The sequence below is a fragment of the Neophocaena asiaeorientalis genome, unplaced genomic scaffold, assembly GCF_003031525.2.
Source record: "Neophocaena asiaeorientalis asiaeorientalis breed wild unplaced genomic scaffold, Neophocaena_asiaeorientalis_V1.1 scaffold79, whole genome shotgun sequence".
Taxonomy (NCBI): Eukaryota; Metazoa; Chordata; class Mammalia; order Artiodactyla; family Phocoenidae; genus Neophocaena; species Neophocaena asiaeorientalis.
Genome location: NW_020175402.1, coordinates 2,899,742 through 2,922,721, shown reverse-complemented (window position 1 = coordinate 2,922,721; position 22,980 = coordinate 2,899,742). Strand labels below are relative to the sequence as shown.

Genomic DNA, 22,980 nt, shown 5'->3' with positions numbered 1-22,980 from the left:
TTCTTAACTGCTGCACCACCAGGGAGGCCCTGTTTGTTTGTTTTGTTATTGAGCTGTATGAGCTGTTTATATATTTTGGAAATTAAGCCCTTGTCAGTTGTATTGTTCGCAAATATTTTCTCCCAGTCTGTAGATTGTCTTTTTGTTTTGTTTATGGTTTCCTTTGCTGTGCAAAAGCTTTTAAGTTTGATTAGGTCCCATTTGCTCATTTTTGCTTTTATTTATTATTGCCTTGGGAGACTGAACTAAGAAAACATTGCTCTGATTTATGTCAGAGAATGTTTTGCCCGTGTTCTCTTCTAGGAGTTTTATGGTGTTCTGCCTCATATTTAAGTCTTTAAGCCATTTTGAGTTTATTTTTGTGTATGGTGTGAGGGTGTGTTCTAACTTCATTAACTTACACGTGACTGTCCAGCTTTTCCAACACCACTTGCCAAAGAGATTATCTTTTCTCCATTGTATATTCTTGCCTTCTTTGTCAAAGATTAATTGACCATAGGTGTGTGGGTCTATTTCTGGGCTCTTTTTTCTGTTCCATTGATCCATATGTCTGTTTTTGTGCCAATACCATGCTCTTTTGATAACTATAGCTTTGTAGTATTGTCTGAAGTCTGGGAGGGTTATGCCTCCAGCCTTGTTCTTTTTCTTCAGGATTGCTTTGGCAATTCTGGGTCTCCTATGGCTCCATGTAAATTTTAGGATTATTTGTTCTATTGATAGTTCTGTGAAAAATTTCATGGGTAATTTGATAGGGAGCACATTAAGTCTGAAGATTGCTTTAGGTAGTATGGCCATTTTAGCAATATTAATTCTTTCAATGCAAGAGCATGGGATATCTTTCCATTTCTTTAAATCATCTTCAACTTCTTTTATCAGTGTTTTATAGTCCTCAGTGTATAAGTATTTCACCTACTTGGTCAGGTTTATTCCTAAGTATTTTATTCTTTTTTGATGTGATTTTAAAAAGGATTTTTCTGATGTTTCATTGTTAATGTAAAGAAACGCAACAGATTTCTGCATGTTAATCTTGTATTTTGCTACCTTGCTGAATTCATTTGTCAGTCCTAGTGGTTTTTGTGTTGTGTGCAGATGACATGATACTATATATGGAAACCACTAAAGACTCCTAGGACTTTAGTGGTTTCCATATATAGTATCATGTCATCTGCACATAATGACAATTTTACCTCTTCCCTTCCAATCTGAATAACTTTTATTTCTTTTTCTTGTCTGATTGCTCTGTCTAGGACTTCCAATATCATGTTGAATAGAAGTGGTGAGAGTGGGCATCCTTGTCTTGTTCCAGATTTTAGTGGGAAGGCTTTCAACTTTTCACCATTGAGTATTATGTTGGCTGTAGTTTTGTCATAAATAGCTTTTATTATGTCAAGATATGTTCCCGCTATACCCACTTTGGTAACGTTTTTCCTTTTTTTTATTATGAATGGATGTTGAATTTTATCAAATGCTTTTTCTGCATCTACTGAGATGATCATGTGGTTTTAGTCATCTTCTTTGTTGATGTGGTGTATCACATTGATTGATTTGTGTATGTTGAACCATCCTTGTGACCCTGGGATGAACCCAACTTGATTGTGGTCTATGATCTTTTTTATGTGTTGTTGGATTTGGCTTGCTAGTATTTTATTGAGAATTTTTGCATCTATGTCCATGAAAGACATTGGCCTGTAATTTTCTTTTTTGGTAGTATCTTTGTCTGGTTTTGGTAGTATCTTTATCAGGGTGGTGGCTTCATAGAATGGCTTTGGGAGTGTTACCTCCTCTTCAGTCTTTTGCAAGCGTTTGAGAAGGATCAGTATAAGTTCTTCTTTGTATGTTTTGGTAGAATTCCTCAGTGAAGCCATCAGTCCTGGACTTTTGCTTGCAGGGAATTTATTTTATTATAGATTCTATTTCACTTCTAGTGATCGGTCTGATCAAATTATTTATTTCTTCTTGATTCAGTTTTGGTGGGCTGTAGGTTTCTAGAAACTTGTCTGTTTCTTCTAGGTTGTCCAATTTGTTGGCATCGCCTCTTCTTATAAGGGCACTAATCCCATGCATGAAGGCTCTGCCCTCATGACCTAATTACCTCCCAAAGGCCCCACCTCCAAATACCATCACATTGGGATTAGGGTTTCAGCACATGAATTTGGGGGTCACACAAACATTCAGTCCATTGCATTTGCATACCTTGGCAACTGGAAGATTTTATCCTTAGGTATGACTGAGACTAGCTTGGTAGTTTTAGAAACTGTGTATGCAAGGGCGTCTTCAAAAAGATACCCACAAGCTTGGTGATAAGGTTAAACTTGTAAAAATCCATTCATGAGTAGATGAGATACATGTCTATTCAAAAGGCCTCCCAAAGGTGGCCAAGCCCCAAATACAATGCAAGAAGCCAAAATCTAAGCACCTAGCTCTTTGACTTTGGCCTGTGGCTCTGTGCCTCTATTTATACTGCTCCCTAGCTTAAAGAAAAATAATAACAGTAGCTAATGTTATTTAGACGTCACTCAGTACCAGGCATTGTTGTATATTACATCCTTACAACAAACTGCAAGGGAGGCAGTATTACCATGCCAATTTTACAGATGAGGAAACTGAGGTTTGGAGGGGTTATGTACTTTCCTAAGGTTTCAGAGAAAGTAAGCTCCAGAGCCTGTACTCTTAGCCTTGATACTGTGCTGCCTCCCTGTGTCCTGCTCTGTGCTTCTCTTAGCTATTATTGGACAGGCCATGTGATCTTCCTTCAGTCAGGGAGCAATATCACCGGAGATCTAGAAGACACTAAAAAAAACCCACCTAAATGACCAGACCAGAGATCATGGGCACAGTTGTACTACAATGTGTGTGGCCACTGAGTGGTTTTCAAATGCTACCAGCATTCATCTTGATGTTGCCAGTGTCTAAAGGACCAGGCTGAGTTGCCTCAGTTCTGGGAGGGACCACTGAGTTGGGCTTTTTTTTGACGAAGCCAAATTCTTGAGGAAAGACTTGTTCTTTCAGGGCTCAGTGGGATTAGTCAGGTCTGGGTTCTCAGGTGCTCAGAGAAACCTGGTGGAGGAGAAAGGGGATGGGCAGCTAGCCCCATGGTGTGGAGGCCTACCTGGAACCAGATGAGATTCCTGCTTGTGAAGGGTTCCTGTGGTTCTGTTTGGGCTCACAAGAAGCTATTTCCAGGGGCTGCTGAAGGCCTGACCCATGCTCTGGAGGGGGAGACCTACTGTAAGGACCAGAGAGGGTAGGGGGAGTATATATCAGTGGGAGGTCACCAGCAGGGGGCAGCTGACCCAGCTCAGTGATGGTCTCAAAGCGGCTGGTAGAGCAGAGGTCATGGCAAGAGGAGTAATTAAAAAAGGAAAACCCAAGAGATGTTACAGAGCACACAGTACACTTGAAATGTTTCCTGAGAATCTCTCAAAAAAGCAGAAGATGGGGCTGGGGAAGAGAATGTCACATCGAAGTGGTTAATTTCCAGCTATTAGAAGCTTGTGCTATAATAGTCTGGGTATAAAAAGGAAAAGTATTATTAGCCAAAGTCATGGTCTGGTGAGGCCTGGGTTGAATGGGTTACGGCTGAAATGTAAATTAGATAAGCACATTTATCCAACAAATCAAGCTGTCGGCTTTAGGTGATTTGACTTGAGAGGAATTGACTCAGACACCTACCTTGCTCTTTTACTTCAAAAGTATCCCGTGTACTAAACTTACTGTGATAATCATTCCATGATGTGTGTGAGTCAAATCATAATGCTGTACATCTTAAACTTATACAGTGCTGTATGTCAATTATATCTTAATAAAACTGGAAGAATAAAAAGTATCCCAGGTAGCTCTGACCATTTTCTGAATTTACAGTTTTTCAGTTTTTAAAGTGGCAGCAGCATACTGGAAAGGCCCATAGAGTAGAGTTTGTTTTCTTTCTTTCTTTGAATCTTTCTTTCTTTGAATCTGTGATTTATTTCAGTCAGAATGGACACCAACACCTTTTAAGAGCAATGAAAGACATTTTCACATATTGAGCTATGGGGAAGTCATTCTGGCTTATACATGGGTTAACTTGATTTTATGCTAACTAACACAGCCTGTTTGTGGCCTATCAAACAAACATTGTACATCTGCTTTAATCATTAAAGAAAAGGACATATTGACCAGAAGTAAAGAAAGTCCATGTTAAAAATAAAGATTAAATGCCTCCCTTCCTGGGATGCCAATGCTAGTACTCCTTTGATGATAAGACTCCCTTCCCAGGTGCCAAGGCCATACTGACTTGCTGTGTATGTGCTGATCTGTTTGTTTGTTTTTAAACCTTGAAGGAATGTATCCCTGACTTATTTGGTTTTCTTTGTCCTGACAAGATACAAAATTGTGCTGAAAACCATGGTTCTCTAGAGCAGTTCCTCAGTTATCCGAGAGGCTGTCTCATGGGCTATAGTCCTCAGTTTGGCTCACGTAAAACTCTCTTCTATTCCTATTACAGGTTGGGACCTGGGACCTGGGACCTAGGACCCTTTGCTGCAGTACTTGCACCTGGACGAATATCTCCTCGACCAGCAGAATACAAGAAACTCTAAGGAACTAAAAATAACTGCCCACATGTGCAGTTGGGGCAAAATATGAACAATGAGGTACAACAAGGCCAAAACCCAGCTGCCACCTCTGAGGTGCCAGGAGCAAAGGCAGGGTCCTGCGCATGATCCCTACAAGGGGGTGGGCAGACCACCTAAGCTGCCCCTCTGGCCTACCCACCGACCCACCCCCCCACCCCATTTAAGGGACCAGCTTGTCACCCCCTCAGGGAGTGCGCAAGGACACCTGTTACATGCTTTTGCTCCCTTGTGCTGCAGCGATAAAGCCTTACCTGAATTCCTTGTCTGGCCTCATCCATTTCTATTGATTAAAGAGTCCAAGAACACAGATCGGTAAAAGGAGTTTGCTGTCGTTCATGAGATGAGACCCAGATTGATCTGGATTCAGAGCACCTTTCACACTGAGGACCTATCAGTTTGCTACTATGAGTCCACATAAGTGGGCACCACGTGGGGGTCTTGGGAAAGCCCCTAGAGAGCCAGAGCCAGCTTTCCAGGCATGTGTGAACTGTGCACTCCTACACGACCCCACACTCAAAAGGGCCTCACACTTGGTTTAATGCTCTGCGTTTGCCATCTTGAAGTGCTTAATAATTTTATCTTTGAACATCTTTCTGTTTGTCAGCAGGGTCTGATGGGTGCCACATGCACGCGAGCAGAGGAGTTAAAAGCAACGTGTGTGTGGCGTTCTTTGCACATAGCGTTCCTAATGTCCTCATCAGGCGTGCTCGAGGCAAATCCTAGGTGACCGTTAGGCCTGTGATTCAGTGGGGGTAGGGGTGGGAGTGCGGAAGGGCTGACATTCTAGAGAGGCTACACTTTCCATTCCAACTGAAACTTTCTTCCAATGCAGGAAGGGGGCAACGGACAAGGATCCCCATCACGTCCTTCTTACACGTGTTACTTCCCTGTATCAGCCTATCAGACAACCACATCCGCTGAAAATGACGACCTAGATGGAAAGGGAAAGCTCAGGCCACCCACAGCTCCTTCTCTTTTTATTTCTTTACTCATCAAAAAGCTGAAGGCTGAGAATGTTGGTAGGATATGTGTACACCCATTAAGAAATAAAAACAGTTGAGTCAGTTTGGTGTAGGATTTCCATTGTTCAGGTAAGAACACAATACTTATTCATGTACAAGCAATGAAATACGAATTGTGTCATATCAGTGATTTCCTTATTAGTTAGTGCTCTTATATTTGCATTTAAAATGGGTATTGCATAACATAAACATGAATGGTAAAAAATGGTCCCTTTAATGGCACTTCTTCTCACTTTTTGGGCCCCTGCACTTTCGTTTTGCACCGGGTTCTGGATGTTATGTAGCTGGCCCTGCAGATACCTTAGTTTGGACTGAAAAGTCGTCTCCGCCTTCTCCTGAACTGCGGGCCCAGCTCAGCCCGGGCTCTGGGGCTGAGACACAGTGCCTGCTCTCCACCGCACTCAGGGCCATGTCCACAGCTTCCGTCTCCCCTTCTGGGTTCTCTTGTTTCCTGCTTAGTCCTGGCCCCATGAAATTCCATCATCAGTCCCTCAATTGTATTAACCATCACACTTTATATTGTTTGCTTCGTTTTCTGACTCCTTTGTATGGAGTTTCTCTTTTTTTCATTGCTGTATGTATGTACTTAGCACATGACAAGTGCTCAAAACACCACTTTTTCACTTTTTATTATGAAAATTTCAAGCATACACAAAAACAGAGATGACAATTTAATGAATCCTTGTGGACTATTGCCGGCTTTGACTACACTATCCTGCCATTCTTGTTTCACCTCAACAATTTTAGTCTTCCTCTTTTGTGTTGTTGGATTTCTTCAAATGCCTTGTATCTCGGTGGACAACTCCCACTTACGAATGAAGAGCTATATTGCTTCCTGCAGAGAGTCGGGTGGGTTTCCTTCGCAGTCGTGTGGGTTTGTTTATTCAAAGGCTTATGGTCCCCTCCGTGGGAGGGGTAACTTTTGTCTCTGAGGAAGTGAACGGGGTCTCTCCATCAGCTTCCCCTTCAGGTGTGTGAGTGGGGAGCCGGCAGGCTGCCTGGGGACGCAGGCAAAAATAAGCAATACTGACTCTAGGGGTAGGGAGCTTCAGTGTCTATCATGCCTGCACAGGGCTGTCTTTCCTTATTTCTCTTCCTGGTTATTCTAGAGGTCCATTCTTTTCTTCAGCTCCATCTTGACCCCGCCCTCCTCCCTCCCCGCCGCAGTATCCTTACCGTGGGCCCTCTACAGCCAAATCACTTCCACTGTTTAGAGTAATTCTTAGGGCTTCAACTGGGGCATAGCTACTCTGTGCCTGTCGGCACGGCAATCCCTCGGATTGCTGCCCAGAGCACTCTTGTTCTTGATACCTACTGACTTTAAGCCCAAAGCCGCTCTGGGATGGAGAGGAGGTGAATGCATGTGCTTAGGCTCCATATTGAATGGGAAACTCTAACAAATATTTTTGGCATAATTAAATTGTTTTTTCTCCCACTTAAGTTCAGAGAGTGTGGCTTCTTCATCTGTGGTCTCCAGGGCTTATCCAGAGGCTCGTGGGCCTGGGTCCCAGTTTTCCAGGGTCTTCCTCCAAGCTGAGGCAGAGCATCAGCCTCCGTTTCAGCTCCTCTGAGTTTCGGCTCCGCGGGGCCCCTCCTCCAGGCACGTAAGTTGTAATCATTCCAACCTCTTCCTTTATTCCCCCCAGCCTTCGGGGGTGGGAGCTGTGTCTTATCTGTTGATACTTAGCGGTCTCTGTACCCTTTCAGTTGCCTAGTGAACAGCTTCATTCCTAGTTACCAATTCTTTGTATTAAAATTTCTGTTCTAAAAACTGGCGTGGTTTCTGTCACCTGACTGGACCCTGATTGATACAACAGTTGCCTAAAATACCATCAACTCAGTGTACCAAAGGAACAAAAGATGCCTTGGCCCAGGGCAACGGTGAAGATTGAAAGTTAATGCCCTTGTGCTCCTCCAGACTCAGAGCAAGTGGCATTTTATGCTTAAACACGAACAAAGAACGTAAAGGTACCAAAGTGTTGTCTATTGACGTATGGAGGATGGGATTTTAAAAAAAGTACAGACTTTGGAATCAGTTATATCTGGCTAGCAAGTGGCATTTTATGCTTAAACACGAACAAAGAACGTAAAGGTACCAAAGTGTTGTCTATTGACGTATGGAGGATGGGATTTAAAAAAAAAGTACAGACTTTGGAATCAGTTATATCTGGGTTTGAATCCAGGCTCTGCGGCTTACACACCCAAATGACTGAATTTCTTTAGAGTCTCAGTTTCTGTATTTGTTAATCAGGGATTGAACAGGTTCCTTGCAGGGCTGTTGAAAGAATACATTGCGATAATGGATGTAAAGTGCTTAGCACAGGGCCTGGCACTGAGTTAAAACTCAATGAATGGGGTGGATGTAGGATGTAGGATATAGCACGACTCAGTGATGCAGTGGAAAGGGGACGGACTAGAGCTCATAAGACAGTTTTAGTCCTGTGTCTACAGCTAACTAGCCCCCCTTTCCTCACAAGTAATACCAAGTTTGAGCTGCGTCAAACCAGGTTAGGTTCCCTAATGCTGGTTTCATCTTACAGGCCTGCAAGAAAATGAGGCAAATAATGAGTCTGTCCTATATTTTTCATAAAGCTAAATTATTCAGTTTCAAGGATTATCCTTTGTTTTGAGATTTTGCTCTTATTATTTGGGTGCTGATGTCCTGTTTTAATGAAATAATAGTATAGTAGGGTATTTTTTCCCATGTTCTCACTGGACAGACGGGATGAGGGAATTCTCTGGGGTCTGTTTTATAAGGGCACTAATCCCATTCATGAGGGTTCCAACCTCATGTTCTAATCACCTCCCCAAAACCCCACCTCCAAAAACCATCACACTGGGGATTAGATTTCAACATATGAACTGGGCTCAGGGGGCATTCTGTTCTTTCAGTCTGCATCCTTCTTAGAAACTGTACATCCTTTTTATTTGTCAGATAAAGGTGAAATCCTAATGTGTGGTGAACTTACCCCATGGAAATTCAACCACACCAGGAAAGGCAGCACAGCAGAGGGATGAAGAGCTCAGGTTTTGAAGTCAGGCAGATCTGGGCTCAAATAGCAGTTCTGCTATTTACCAGCTATATGACCTGAGTCTCAGTTTCTTCATCTGTAAAATGGGGATAATATTAAAACTTACCTCATGGAATTGTTATAAAGGAGAATTGAGATGTACATGAAGTCTTAGTATAGTGTGTGGCATATAATAAGTGCTTACTAAATGTATGAGTATGTATACATTATTCTCTGTGTGTGGGTATAAATAAAGATTTAGGCTCTATTCCACACCTGTCTTTGTAGATTGGAAACTTAGAATGAAGAGAGACACATTTGCTTAGAATTACTTAAGAAAAATCACAAGTGTTCATTATACAATTTCAAAGTGAATAAGTAAATAAATAAGTAAATAAGGAAACCATTGCTTCAGTGTTATACAGTGTCCTGATGGGATGCCGGACATAGTTCTAAGACTTTACAGCTATTAACTCACCTGATCCCCATAATAACCCTTAGGAAGCGACCATTACTATCCCGGATTTACAGACGAGGCACAGAAAGTTTAAACAACTTGTTCAAGACCACACAGCTAATAAGTAGTAGAGCCAAGAATCAAACCTAGGCAGTGCGGCCACGAGTCTATACTCTTCACCACTGCGGGGGGGAAAAAGTGCTTAATTCAGCCTTAAGTACAATCACGGGCATCTCTAGATCTGCACGGTTTCTACAGCGGCCACTAGCTATACGTGGATATTTAAGATAATTGAATTTAAATAAAACTAAAAATCCGATTCCTAGGTTGCACTCACCAGGTTTAACGTGCTCAATAGCCACACGTGGATAGTGGCTGCCGTTTGGGCAGCACAGACATGGAACATTTCCATCGCTGCAGAAAGTTCCATTGGACAGCACTGTCGTAGATAACTCTGGAAAGTATTAACCAAACATAAAAGACTCAAACTCAACAGGCATCACATGGATTTTCTCTTTAATTAAATACCACTTCATAATGCTATTTGCACATAGCACATACATTTTTTTGAAAAATAAGACATGCTATACTTTAGTCACTAAATCGACAAAATGTGGGCTTCCACATAGAATATATTCTAAGGTGACTTGATTTACACAGCTTCTCAGAGAAACACACAGTAAAATTTTTTGCCTGTCAGCCAGTGTTGGACCAGATTTGGAATTCACAAGGCTGCGGGTTGGAGATTCCCCAGCACTACCCCGATGGACATCTCGTCTCCACACTGTGCCATCAAGCTGCCTCATTTCCACCAGAAGAGCAATGGAGATGTCAATCCTCCCTTGCCTACCCAGTGTTCAATTCCATCCTGCAAAACCCTCGCATGATCTGAGGCTTCACGTGATGGCATGTCAGACCTGCATCTTCGTGGGAGGGCTGGGGGCGGGTGGAATGGGGCTTAGGTCCCTTCAAAAGCTGCAGGCACCCATCTGTGAAGAACTGCTTTTAATGTCTGATTAGGGACCCCAGAATCCCAGCCTTTAGAAGAGGGGAACAGAGTGGGGTGGGGAGAGGAAGCCAGAGAACAAGTGGAAAGCTGAAACCCAAGTTTGGTGACCTTGCTGTGAGAAGGGAGATGGCGGCAGGATATGTATTGTTGCCTGGAGCCTTCGAGAGGGCTTGGCGACGTGAGAGCCATGAGAAAAATAAAGAGTCAGGGCTGTGAGTGGAAAGCTGATGTCCTTGTGCCCCGCCCTAACAGCAAGTGCCGCTTATCTGCCACCAGCAAACCGTCCATTTACACTCAGGGACAAAGACTGGGAGATGCCAGCCCAAGACAGAGTCAGTATTCTGGGGACCATGGCTCCACATCAGCCGTTCTTCCCGGGACCCAGGTCACCTACCCTGGCTTCCACTCCGCAGCCACCATGCAACTCTGCACAACCTTCCTGTACTCAGCCTCACGGGATGGCGCCGTTGCCCCAAACCTGAAGGCAGCTCCTGGGTGGCACTGAACCCATGATCGTCAGCTGACCTGAGATTACAATGTGCTTTTATCCATTCATCGCTTTTGCCTGACTCCAGGTTAAAAGACCCAACACAAAACCAAGGGAAGGGGGCAGAGTAAGGCTGGGAGCACATAAGATACCAAATGATCACCTGGGTTTGACACATTTAAATGGCCTCCCCGCTCACCTTCCCTTTATCCACTCTGCCCTCACACCCCCTCCCGGCCCACGTTAGAAACATCACTGGGAAAATGTGAATAGCAGCGAAATTGGATTTTAATTCCCCTTTTGTGTTTTGTTCCTGCAGCTGTGCAGCCTGGCCTTGAAAAGTGACTTTTATTACCCCTTCAGAGTCTTCCTCCGAACTGCATAGGGCCTCCTTTCCAATCAGTGCGGATCCTGCCATTCTCTTCCTCGTGAACCATCAATGGCTCCCATGTTCTCTAGGATATGTTTAAACTCCTCGGCCAGGCCTTCCAGTCCCTCCATGATTCTACCTCCGCTGCTTATCTTTCCAGGCTCATTTCCCATTACCTACCCTGGCTCTTCCTTTGCCACCCGCCTCAACCCATCTCTGTGTCCTTGCAAATGCTGGCCCCTCTGCCTGGGGGTGATCACCCTACTTTCTATGCTTTGCCCAAATCTTAGCTAGATTTGCCACCCATCAATGAGTGGAGCCTAAATCATCTCCAATTCTGAATACGCAGTTCCGGGCTCAGGGCCTGACCTTTAGCAGGACCTCCACAACTGTCATTTTCTGTGGTCCGCTATTGCACTCGGCCTGCCCTGTCATAGTTGACCAGGTATTTGCGTCTCTCACGGCTGGCTTGGAGTGCAGAAACCGGGTCTTATTACTTGTAGCCCTCACTGTCCAAATGCTTAACACATAGTAAGTGCCTCATAAATACTGTTTTGATACCTATTCTAAAGGGAAAAAAAAGTCACAGTCTGTTGCCTTCTTAGGCATGTAAGACACAATACAGAAGTGGTTATCACAGGCAACAGATATCAGTTTTGAAGTCAAGGTACTAAATCAAATCAGTATGAAGCACAACCCATAAAGGTTAATGATCTATCGACACTGGTCTATTAACACTGTTATCTTGCCGGTTAGTTCAAGGCTGCCTAGGGAAGCAGGAAGTGTAGTTCTAAGAAGTAATCACTGGATGCAGAAATGCCATGGATCCTATGGGGATTATTCGGCCTGCCAAATGAACCCCCAAGAGGAAACAAGGAATGGTAATTCCAACTTTCCAGCAGGGGTGTGTCAGGGTTTCAGCAGACTGTCTCTCTCAGTTATTAGGTTTTCAAGGTGTGTGATACAGGCAGGATTACCTGCCTCAGGATCACCTGAGCTGCCAGTTAAGAATGCAGACTCTTGGGCCCGGTCCCAGTCCCACTTAATCAGAGTACCTGTGGTTGGGGTGTAGGAATCTGTATTTTAAATAAACTCCCTAGGGGATCCTTATTTTCATTAAAGTTTGCAGACCTTTACCTGCCATTCTCAAAAGCATACAGTCAGTCTAGGGGAAGACAATCGTGTACGCAGCCAGCCAGCCAGCCAGCAGCAGCCCCGTTTCTGAGCATGCCTACTTCTTCCAGATGTATGTGCACGGGGATGAGGACCCAAAGAGTCTATTGACCCCAAGGAAGTAAACCAATGACTCAAGCTTGGTTCGTCAATCTATAAGGGAGAGGAGAGAGGAGAGGTGAGTGAGGCTGTCTCTGAAATGAGCACCCCTGGTTTTCCCAGAGGACCCTGGTGTGCAGGAAAATACACATACAACAGCCAGATTGTCTGTCCGTCCTTTATAGGTGATGCAATCACCTCTTGCAAAATGAAAGGGATTTTTCTCCCTTTATGGGCTGAAGGCTCATGACCCCTGCCCCTGTCCTTCTTATTCTTCCCCTTCTTCTCTTAATTTCTCAGTTCCTTTGAGGGGAAAGAAAGCAACCAAGTAATTCACAGAACCAAAACCAAATTCGTTTTCAGAGTGGATCCAGTATAAATACATCAAGCACACCCTCACCGGGGAGGCACAGCCCATCAGAAAGCAGATGTGCATTTCCTACAGGCAAGTGACAGGATGTTACACCCAGGGCTGGTTCACCATGCCATGTGAAGGCGACACAAAGGTTATCTCAAGAACAGTATCAAGAGGGAGGTGGGTAGAGATCAGGTCTGCACATAAGGTGAGGGAAGACTAGATTTGGAGGTTTCCAGCCTTTCAATGGATTTGGAAAGTAAGGGCAGAATCTCTGCCTTGCTTTAGCTCTAAAGAATGTGGCCACCTTTGGTCACTGACTGGGGAAACCCAGTTCCCATCCTCAAGGATGACAACGGCTTTCCAAATCTCATTGGGCTAAATCAGGCAGAGGCTGAACTCTGTACTGCCCACCTAGAATACTGCTTTCAGCCCCCCACCCCAGCCCCACCCTCATCATCTGAAACTTCCAGGACCAAGATAATCTACCCTTTGCCAGAGACAAAGGCTTTTCAAGATCCCCGTCCACAGAGTTCTTGGATTAAAAAAATAAGACTTGAAAGGCAAGTTTTAGAATTAAGGGTTGAACCGCTATCAGCATGGCTTGAGCAGCTGTAAATGGAGAGGAGGTGAGTCTCCTTCAAGGTGGGCTCACTCCTTCTTGGTGTGTTCCAGGACGCGATAGGGAACCCCAGAGGCGCTTCTAGAGCCATGTTCTTCCTGCATGATGGGCAGTGTGGCGGGAGCGTAGATCTCAGAAATGTTGTCATTGTTTTCCAGGGCCCCGTAGGAAAAAGAAGCTTTGAGGTCAGGCTGGACGGTCATCCCTTTGTCATGCATGTTTTGCATACCTGAAATGAAATCCATTTCCCCCAAATCATTATGCAGTGGGGCCAAAGGAGGCTGCATCTCATCCTCCTCTATCCTACCACAGACTAATCACATGTGCACTGTCAACTTCCTGAATGGTTTGGATTGAACAAAAAAAGAGCGCCCATAAATACACACTAGAAATATTATGGTTGCTAAGCAACAAAGGATGAATCTTCAGGAAATAAGCACACAGACCAGCCACTGTCAAAAGAAACCACTGGCTTAGAATGAGGTGGGAATGTCCGGGCCACAGGGCAAGTGGAGCCAGCACTGCGTTGGGAACGTGGTAGATGCCAACACTTTTCGCTGAATTAAATCAGGATCCAGAAAACTTCATTATACTGTTGAGAGAAGACGAAAACTTTTGTGTCATGGATACATGATGGGGACACATGTATTATGATGCTCAGAGGGAGAGTCTTGACATTAACATCCCTGATCCACATATGGAGTGAGGTGCGATTTTGCTTATTACCTCTGGGCACATTGATGTTGGATTTCTACTTACATTTGAGGGCAAAGACTTTAGTCATTAATTCCTTTAAATGTAGTCTACAATTCCCCTAGTTAAGTAGGACCTGGCCTCCTCTGAGGCCAGTTCTTTTCCTGGTAGGGAATTAAGACCCTTCAAATTCTCTTGCCCCCTGGTTGAGTAATAAAAACACTGAATGCAAATTATCTTCCATGAAACCATGATGATAATAACAGCTGACAGCTGACTGCTTCCTATGCCTGACACACTGGGCTAAGTGCTTTAAATAGTAATAGTAACAACAACAGCAATAATGATAATGGCTGATGAGGACTGAGCATTTAGTTGGTGGCAGACACTGTTCTAGATAGTTATAAAGTTTTATCTCATTTGATTCGCACAACTATTGATTAGGAAAATGAGGCAGTTGGAAGTTAAGGAACTTGCCTGAGGTCGCCAAGCTAGCAAGTGGCAGCTCTGGGGTGCAGACTCAGGTGGTTTAAATTCTGAAGCCCACACTCTTAACCAGAATGCTGTGTGGGCTCCCTATAGACCTTAATCCCCCCAAATCCTATGACAGAAATATGCTACTATCCTCCTTTTCCAGAGAAGAACACAGAGATTCAGAGAAGTAAAGTAACTTGCTCAAGGACACACAGCTAATGAGAGACAGAGCTGGAATTTGACACCAAAGCCCATGCTCTTACCTACTCTGCAAATGGCCTGGGAAGACCCAATCTGTGGAAGGGCCTTTGCTTCCACATTGCACAAGCCTTGGCTGATGGGAATTTTTTTTTTTTTTTTGCAGTACGCGGGCCTCTCACTGTTGTGGCCTCTCCCGCTGCGGAGCACAGGCTCCGGACGCGCAGGCTCAGCGGCCATGGCTCACGGGCCCAGCCGCTCCGCGGCACGTGGGATCCTCCCGGACTGGGGCACGAACCCGTGTCCCCTGCATCGGCAGGCAGACTCTCAACCACTGCGCCACCAGGGAAGCCCGGCTGACGGGAATTTGAAGGGTACAGTTTAAGAGTCTGTGGTTTAGATTTTGGGGAGGGAATTGGGAGGAGATGAGGGGATGCCTATTCCTCAGGGAAGAGAGTTGGCTTACCAGGCATAGTTTAGCTTTGTCAACGTTCCCCAGCCAAAACCCACCAGGAATACACCTACAGTCTAACAAATTTGGGTTTCTTGACTCATTTCAGTGAAGGAGGTGTACGTCACGGGGAGCTGTTTCAGTAAGAGGGTATTAGAAGGACTTACTACAGAATTTGGGTTGTGTTAGGTGATTTCAGGAGGGTTTAAGGAAGCAGGGCTTTGCTTTGGATTAGATGCTGTCAGGAAGTGGGGATAATTCTATAACTGGGGATCTTAATGATTGTTATCTAGAAGGAAAGAAGACTAGATGGAGACTAAAGCTGTGATTGGTAAAGAAGCAGCAGTCACTCATGTGAGGGGGATGGTTGGTCTTTTTATGGTTTGGACAATGTTCATGTTTGTCTGTGTTTGGACATGACAATGGCATAGTCCTGTCTGTGTCTTGATCCATCACAGTCCCAGAATGACCTTGTGTGATGTTGATGTTCTGTGAAATGGTCTATGTTCAGCCAGGAACACCAAGGCCCAGCTGTGAGAGCCAGGCCAGCTGTTTTTCTCCTTCTCATTTTCTAGAAGTCTTCCAGGTGCTAGAATTATTTCAAGCCTCTCCTAACTATGGCGTGTAGTTAATTTTCAGAGCTTGAATGCCTCTTGAACCGTGACTACTAGTTGGTTGTGAAGATATCAATCTGGTTAGACCCAAAGCCAGGGAGGTCCTGATGCTGACCAGGGAAACCAAGCAGCTGGAAAAGCGTCTCTGTTTAAGAGTTTTCTTCTTCTTATTTTACCTGACATCAGGTCAACCAAGTGTTTGAAATTTTCACAGTCTTTTTTCAAGTAAAAACAAAGTGAAACCAAATTCAACCAGGCATCTACCAGGTCCCAGACATTGTGCAAGGGGCCTTTAACATATTATCCCACTACCCTGGGAAAAGGAATCCCAATTTACAAGTGAGGGTCAGAGGCCTTGGGAGGTCCAGGCACACGCCCAAGGTCACTCAGCAGGTGGGTGGTTGAGAGCTGGGATTTGAATCCAGGTCATCTGAACTCCAAGCCCACGCTCAGCTTCAAAGCACAGAAGCCAGGCCTACTCAGAAGTCCTGACATGCCGCGGCATGAGGGCAGGTCTCCTTTCTCCAACATCCAACTTCCCACCGGTCACAAGGCACAAAGAGGAAGCGAGAGCCACGTCCACAAACAGATCACAGAACGCGGATACCTAAGATTACCTTAGGTTACCTTCTATCTTCTACCAGAAAACACATCTGCATATATGCAAATACTTATATAGATGTATACACATACACGGTTTATAAACACACAAACACACATGTACATACACATACTTGCACACACAGAGTTGACACCTCACCTATCTGGAATTCAGCTATCCAGCGCCCTCATCTATCCGGAACACAGCCGAGAAACAAGGAAGTAAGCAAAAAAGGCATCTGAGCAGCCAGATTAGATGTTTCAAAAGTCCATGCACTAAAGCTCATGCACTTAACTCGTAGGAGAAACCTTAAGGCCCCAACTCAGAGCTTATTTATTTTAATTTTATACATGATTCGAACAACTTGGGTCAAATGAGAAGATTGACACGGAGCTGCTATACACAGGCAGGCTGGTAACAGCAAGAATGACAGACAACAGCTTAATAGCAAGAGATGAAGAAATAATATAAAAAGTAGACACATAAACCCTGGGGCCATTTAAATCATGGGCACCTTGGTCAGCCCTGAGAACACACCTGCCTCCCGAGTACTTTATTAAGTAGTATTCTACTCCATCATTGTGACTGTCTTTTGTTCACAAGACTGTCTTAATGGAGGGTGGGAGATTATGCTTTGGAGAGAGTTCCATCTTATATATCTAAAATAAAAATTAAATTTGAGTTAAAGAGTGAAAGCTAGGGGCCGCTAGTATCCTATAGAATTTAGGTCAGCAAATCTAGATGGGGCTGCCCAACATCTTAACTTTCTCATCTGAATCCCTTGAGGCTGGAAAGTGCTCTCCAGTTCTCTACAAGCCCCATCACTCCCATTTGTGCAGTACTCAGCTGATTCACACATTTTCGTTCCTGCCATTTGAACTTGTGCTTCTCAGTGTGAACCCTGAGCTCCCTGGGGAACTAGGCTCTCCAGAACAATCCACTCCCTTGTGGAATCTAAGGAGTGAGGTTGTGGTATTTGAATTTCATTCACCCTATTTTCCTTCCCCTCTCTGATCATTCCATTCCACTGAGATGAACTGGATTTTTCCTTTTGCAGGCATGAAGCCTGGGGCTGCAGATCAGAATTATATCCAGTGTGAATCAGAATTGTCTTTAAAAGATCCCCAAATTGACATGAGAACTGGCAAGATGTGCTCAAAACCAATCGAGGTGGCTCAGCCATTGCCTCCTCTCTTGCAAACTGAGATCAAACAAAAAACCAAAAAAACCACAAAAAAACAGAAAGAAAAAAAAGAGAGACAGTCACATCATAATAGCACAGCACACCTTCCCTGCACCAAACCCAGAGGCTGGTTGTGTCTTTTTAAACAGGAAGTAGCAGTCATTCTATGTGGATGGGCTGGCCAGCTGGATTTGAATGTTACCTGGCATGGCATCCATGGAAATGTAGGGCTCAAAGGGAATGGCCTTCTTCCTGTTACGTGTGATTAAGAAGACGCCCAAGAATGCGATGAGGCACCTGGCAAACACAGATGAAGAGAAACAAGGCCAGAGTGAGGTTGGGAGGGATGCTTTCAAACGTGAGTAATGGGAAAAAGGGGAAAACAGGGTGGCAGGCTGCGGAGGTGGGCTCACTGCTGAGCGGCCCTGAGAGGCGGCCGGGCCTGGGATCAGCAGGAAGCAGATGCGAGATAAATAATAACAGCCCGTGCAGCCCACACAAGCCTCAATCAGGACAAATCAGGCCATCCTTGGCCAAACCCTCACCTCCACTTACCCTGCATCTCAGCACCCTGCCTTTAAAGATTTTTTTTTTAATTGAAAAGTTCTTTATGGCCTAAATTCAATCAATACTGGAGCAGAGAAAGTAAAAATTAGGAAGTCCCTGTACTCGCCCCCACTATAGGTGTATATTCTTCCAGAGTCTTTTTTTTGTTTTTCTCTTTTCTCCAGAGCTTAGATAAACAAGCACACTTTCTAAAAACTGAGGCATAATTTACAGGCAATAAAACGCACAATCCTGATTAATCTTACCTGTGCACACACTCGTGGGATCACCACCCAGGTCAATAGAGGAGTCATTTCCATCCCTTACCCACAGAAAGTTTCCTGTGCCCCTTCCCCATTCATGCAGACCCTTCCCCAGAGGAAACCACTGTTCTGACGTCCACAGAATCGACTGGCCTGTTCTTCAACTTCTTGTGAGTTAAACAATGCAGCGTGTACTCTTCTATGTCTGACTTCTTTCGCCTGATAAATGTTTTCAAGATGCATCCACTTCGTTGTGTGCATTAGTAGTTCATTATTTTTTTATTGTTGTGTAGAACGCATTATCTGATCCACTGTCTGAATATATCAGAACTTGTTTTCCACTCTCCTGTTGTATCCAGTTTGGGTATATAACGAATAAAGCTACTATAAGTATTCATGTACAAGTCATTTTGTCAATATATATAACTAATTTCTTTTGGGTCTATATCTAGATGTGGAATTGCTGGCTCATAGGGTATACTATACATTTTAAAAAATGTAACTTTTTTCATTCGACGTATCCTAGACATGGTTCTACGTCAGTACCAATAGACTGACCTCAATTTTTCAAAATGGCAGTGTGGTACTTAATTATACGAAGATGTGTAATTTATTTAACCTGTATTTTACTGACGGGCATTTAGGTTGTTTCCAATTATTTGCTTATACAATTAATTTAAAAAATAACAAACACCCTCATACATGTGGCGTTACGTCCATCATTTACTTTTCCAAGATAAATGATTAGAAATGGAAAGCTGCATCAAGAAGCATGCTCATTTAAAAATTTCACTGTTATTGCCAAATTGTCCTCCCACATTAAAGAACTTCTCACACTGTGGCAGAGAGTTGGGCTCCTCATCCTCTTGCCAACACGGGACATTACCCCTCCTGTTAGGTTTTGCAAAATGATGGCATCTTGTTCAGCTTCAGTATCCGTTTCTTTGATCTGAGGTGAGGTTGAGAGTCTTTCCTGCATCAAATTGTGATGTGTTCGAAATGACAAGGAGATTAAAGCCCAAAAGAGAAGAAAGGAAAAGTAAAGCCCTTTGGGGAATGAAATGCTCACCTCTGGGGACAAAGCTCCCACTGCCAGCTGCTCCTCTGGCTCTAAGGGACTGCCTGAGAGGCTGGAGCAGGGGGTAGGGAGAGAGGGGCAGCCTGCCTGGAATTCGGGGCCAGGGAGCAGGATGGCACTCACCCCAGTGCAAACATGCAGACGTGCAGCACGTCCTCCCCGAGGAAGTCCAGGTAGAAGGTGGCACCTGAGCAGCAAAGAATGGAAAATGCGGGTGAGCTGTTTTCAAATCACCTACCTGCCAGTCTGTTTAGGATCTGGCGAAGCTCCCTTCCCTACAGAATACCAAAGGGGTCCAAAATACTACGACTGCACCTAGTAAGAAATTAGCAGAATGGAATAAAAGCCATTTGGGGGGAATAGACTGTCTTCTCTTTCTCCCCCACCTAGGCCCCTCTTACCTCCATCTTTTGTTTCTTAACTTTTTATTTTGAGATAATATTAGATGCACAGAAAGAGTACGGAATTCCCAAGTACCCTGTGCCCAGCTTCCCCCAGTGAAACGACACTATGAGCTAAACTAGAGACTTCCCAGTTTTTACACATTCCTCTCCCTCATCTTTCTTTCTTTTTCTTTTTTGTTAAGTTTTTATAGGAGTATAGTGGATTTACAATGTTGTGTTAGTTTCAGGTGTACAGCAAAGTGAATCAGTTATACATATACATGTATCCACTCTTTTTTAGATTCTTTTCCCATATAGGCCATTACAGAGTACTGAGTAGAGTTGCCTGTGCTATACAGCAGGTCCTTATTAGTTACCTATTTTATATATAGTAGTGTGTATATGCCAATCCCAATCTCCCAATTTATTCCTCCCCTCCCCTTTACCCCCTTGTAACCATAAGTTTGCTTTCTACATATGTAACTCTATTTCTATTTTGTAGATAAGTTCATTTGTACCTTTTATTTAGATTCCACATATAAGTGATATCATATGATATTTGTCTTTCACTGACTTAACTTCACTCAGTATGACAATCTCTAGGTCCATTCACATTGCTGCAGGTGGCATTATTTCGTTCTTTTTTATGGCCGAGTAATATTCCACTGTATATATGTACCACATTTCCCCCCCATCTTTCTTAAGATGGAAAACCAAGGCTTCGTGGTTAAGCCGCCGGAGCTTTCTAACCTCATGAGACTGGCAGATGTCACACCCTGCAGTGTGGCAGTGCCACAGGCCTGCCGCCCTCACCCTGCAGCCAGCATCTGTCTGGATCCACTTCACACCCCACCACCCCAACCCCGCCTGGAGCTCCTGATTCCCTGCCTGACTGCGGACTCAACCACGGTGTTTCTATCCCTTTCAGTCTTGCCTGGACCGAAGCTGTTGACCATGACTTAAATCTCTGCATGAGGTTAGCTTTCTGGCTGCTCTGGGTCAAGCCCCGCTCAATCCCTGGTCCCGCTCACGGCACAGGCCCTGGCAGGCTGTGTGCCCTCTTGTTCTAACCTCTGTGAACACCAGTTTGGGCACCACTTGTCCAAACTGCAGTGCAAAATATATGGCTTTCCGGCCGGGCCTTCCTCAAAGGGAGGCACACTGGTTGTTACTGGTCTTTTTACTCTGAAAATCTTAGTCACCATTGCCATTTAAAAACAAACAAACAAAAAAAACCGACACACACACACACACAAATATGCTTGCAGCCTCTGAAGCCACCTCAGAAAGAAAAAGAAAAAACAAATAGGGGTGGAGTAGAAGAAAAGGGGAATGTAATAAAGATGATGATCACTTACTGAGCACGTGTTATGTACATACTCATGATCTCTAAAAATTATACAGAAGAAATGTGTGGTCACTTGGCCCGTGGAGGCTGTGGAGTTAGCAGATGATGGTAAAAACTGTTAAAGAAACCTAACACAAGCAGTACAAAGTAGGGGACATGTGGACTATACATATTTCAATTCTAGGAGGAAAGTATTATTACTCCCATGTTATGGATGTGGAACTGAGGCTCAGAGAGGTGAAGTGATTTTCCTAGAGCTACACAGCTCCGTGTCTGTGCTGGGGTGCAAACCTAGGCCTCTCTGGCTCTAAATCCTGCGCTTTCCCCACAAAACCATCTACAACCGTGACAGGCAGAACAAGTCAGCAGAATTGGCCTTCTGACAGAGGCAGCGCCCCTTCCCTCCACACTGGGGTAACGTCCCTGCTGTCAAGGTAGAAGACAGAAATCTAGCAACCATACCCTTACCTGCTGTGATAGCCACGGTAGTGGATAGAATGTAGCCCACACTGGCAATCAGAGAGGAGTCATGCATCTGTGAGGCTTGACCTAAAAACCTTCAACACAAAAGCACTCTGGTCAGTGGGCTGTGGGGATGTCGAAAGGCCGAGGTGAAAGCCGATGACCGCAGGCTTGGTCTGAAAATACGAAGATGAGGCATGAAGGAATATTCCTTGGGATTATAAGGATGCCAGCCTTGTGTGTCTCCTGGGCTGGGGTCCACGCTTTGCTTCTATTCTTCCTCTGGACACACAGCCTGAGGCCCATCCCTCTCCCCGTCCAACACCTCTGACCACACAGTTCTTAGCACCGCAATGCCCTTCTCACCTCTGTGTCCCCTGCATCCCCTACCCACTAAAAAGCCATTCCTGGGCCCTTAACAGTCCAAGAAACTCCTGTAGCGCTTTTCACATCCTGCCTCATGTTGTAATTATTCTTTTAAACAAATTTTCTTCTTAATTCAACTCTCACTGCAATAAATATAGGAAAAAGAGAGAGTAAATTAGAGTCACTCCTAACCTCTCCACTGCGGATAAACACCCCATCATTTAGGAATATATTCTTTGTCTATTCTCTGCATAGCATTTTGGTTATTGTCGCAAAGTTCCTTACACCATAACACACTTCCCACCCAACTGTAATTGTCTGTTTACCCGGCTGTCCTCGGACCAGGGCTGTGAGCACCTTGAGTTCAGTGACTATCGCTCATGTCTCTGTGCGTGGAAGGCCCAGCACGGGCCCGGTACACAGCAGGCCTTGATGAATGTGTGATGTGTGAGTGAGAGGCTTCCCGAGGAGGGTGGGGCACCTGATCATCTTTATAAGCCCTGGAGGGCACAGCACAGAGCCTTGCATTGGACAGGGGCTCAGGGGTGATGACCAGAATCATTGGAGGAGGACTACATACTCAGCATAATAATAGTAACAAAAATCATAAAAGAAGCTACTATTTACTGGACGTTATCCTGGATCCTACTAGAGCCTGCTGCGACTCTGTTAGGTAGGGGCTGTTGCTATTGTCATTGCAGACGGGGAATCTGTGTCTTGGAGAAGCTGAGGAGCAGGCCTAGAGCAGAGGGGTGAGGGGCGCGGGACGGGGAGGGAGACAGACGCCGGGGTTCCAGTCTCAGCTCCGCCAGTTCCTGGCCTCTCGCAGCAGTTCCTTACATGCAAAATGAGGATATCATTGTTGTGGGGACCAAATGAATTCAAGTTCCTGTGAAGGCAGTGAGAGCACAGCTTACACTGGGCACCCAGGTGGCAGCGGTCACCGCTGTGTTCCCCGGAGGCACCGCTGGTGGATGGCGAGCCCCAGCGGCTAGAGTCCAGGGCCTGACCTGTCCGGGGTGAACCGGCCCCATGCACCACGCTGAAACCTGCACTGTCCACCCTCCGTCCCCAGGCAGGTTTGTCATATGCTCGCCCAGGC

The 22,980-nt window shown here is 44.8% G+C and overlaps 1 protein-coding gene across 6 annotated transcripts in view; it reads right to left on the bottom strand.

The window, feature by feature from the left end:
- Window positions 1-9,602: 9,602 nt before the first annotated feature.
- Window positions 9,603-22,980, bottom strand: part of NIPAL3 (NIPA like domain containing 3) — a 51,794-nt gene continuing 38,416 nt past the window's right edge. For 5 of the 6 annotated variants that reach the window (XM_024766656.1, XM_024766660.1, XM_024766657.1 and 2 more), the window contains 4 exons: window positions 21,519-21,607; window positions 19,443-19,506; window positions 17,635-17,729; window positions 9,603-13,447 (listed from right to left, as the gene is read on the bottom strand). In XM_024766656.1, coding sequence (XP_024622424.1) covers window positions 13,248-13,447; window positions 17,635-17,729; window positions 19,443-19,506; window positions 21,519-21,607 — 448 coding nt within the window. In that variant the 3' untranslated portion in view covers window positions 9,603-13,247. The other variant, XM_024766661.1, reaches the window with a different exon arrangement.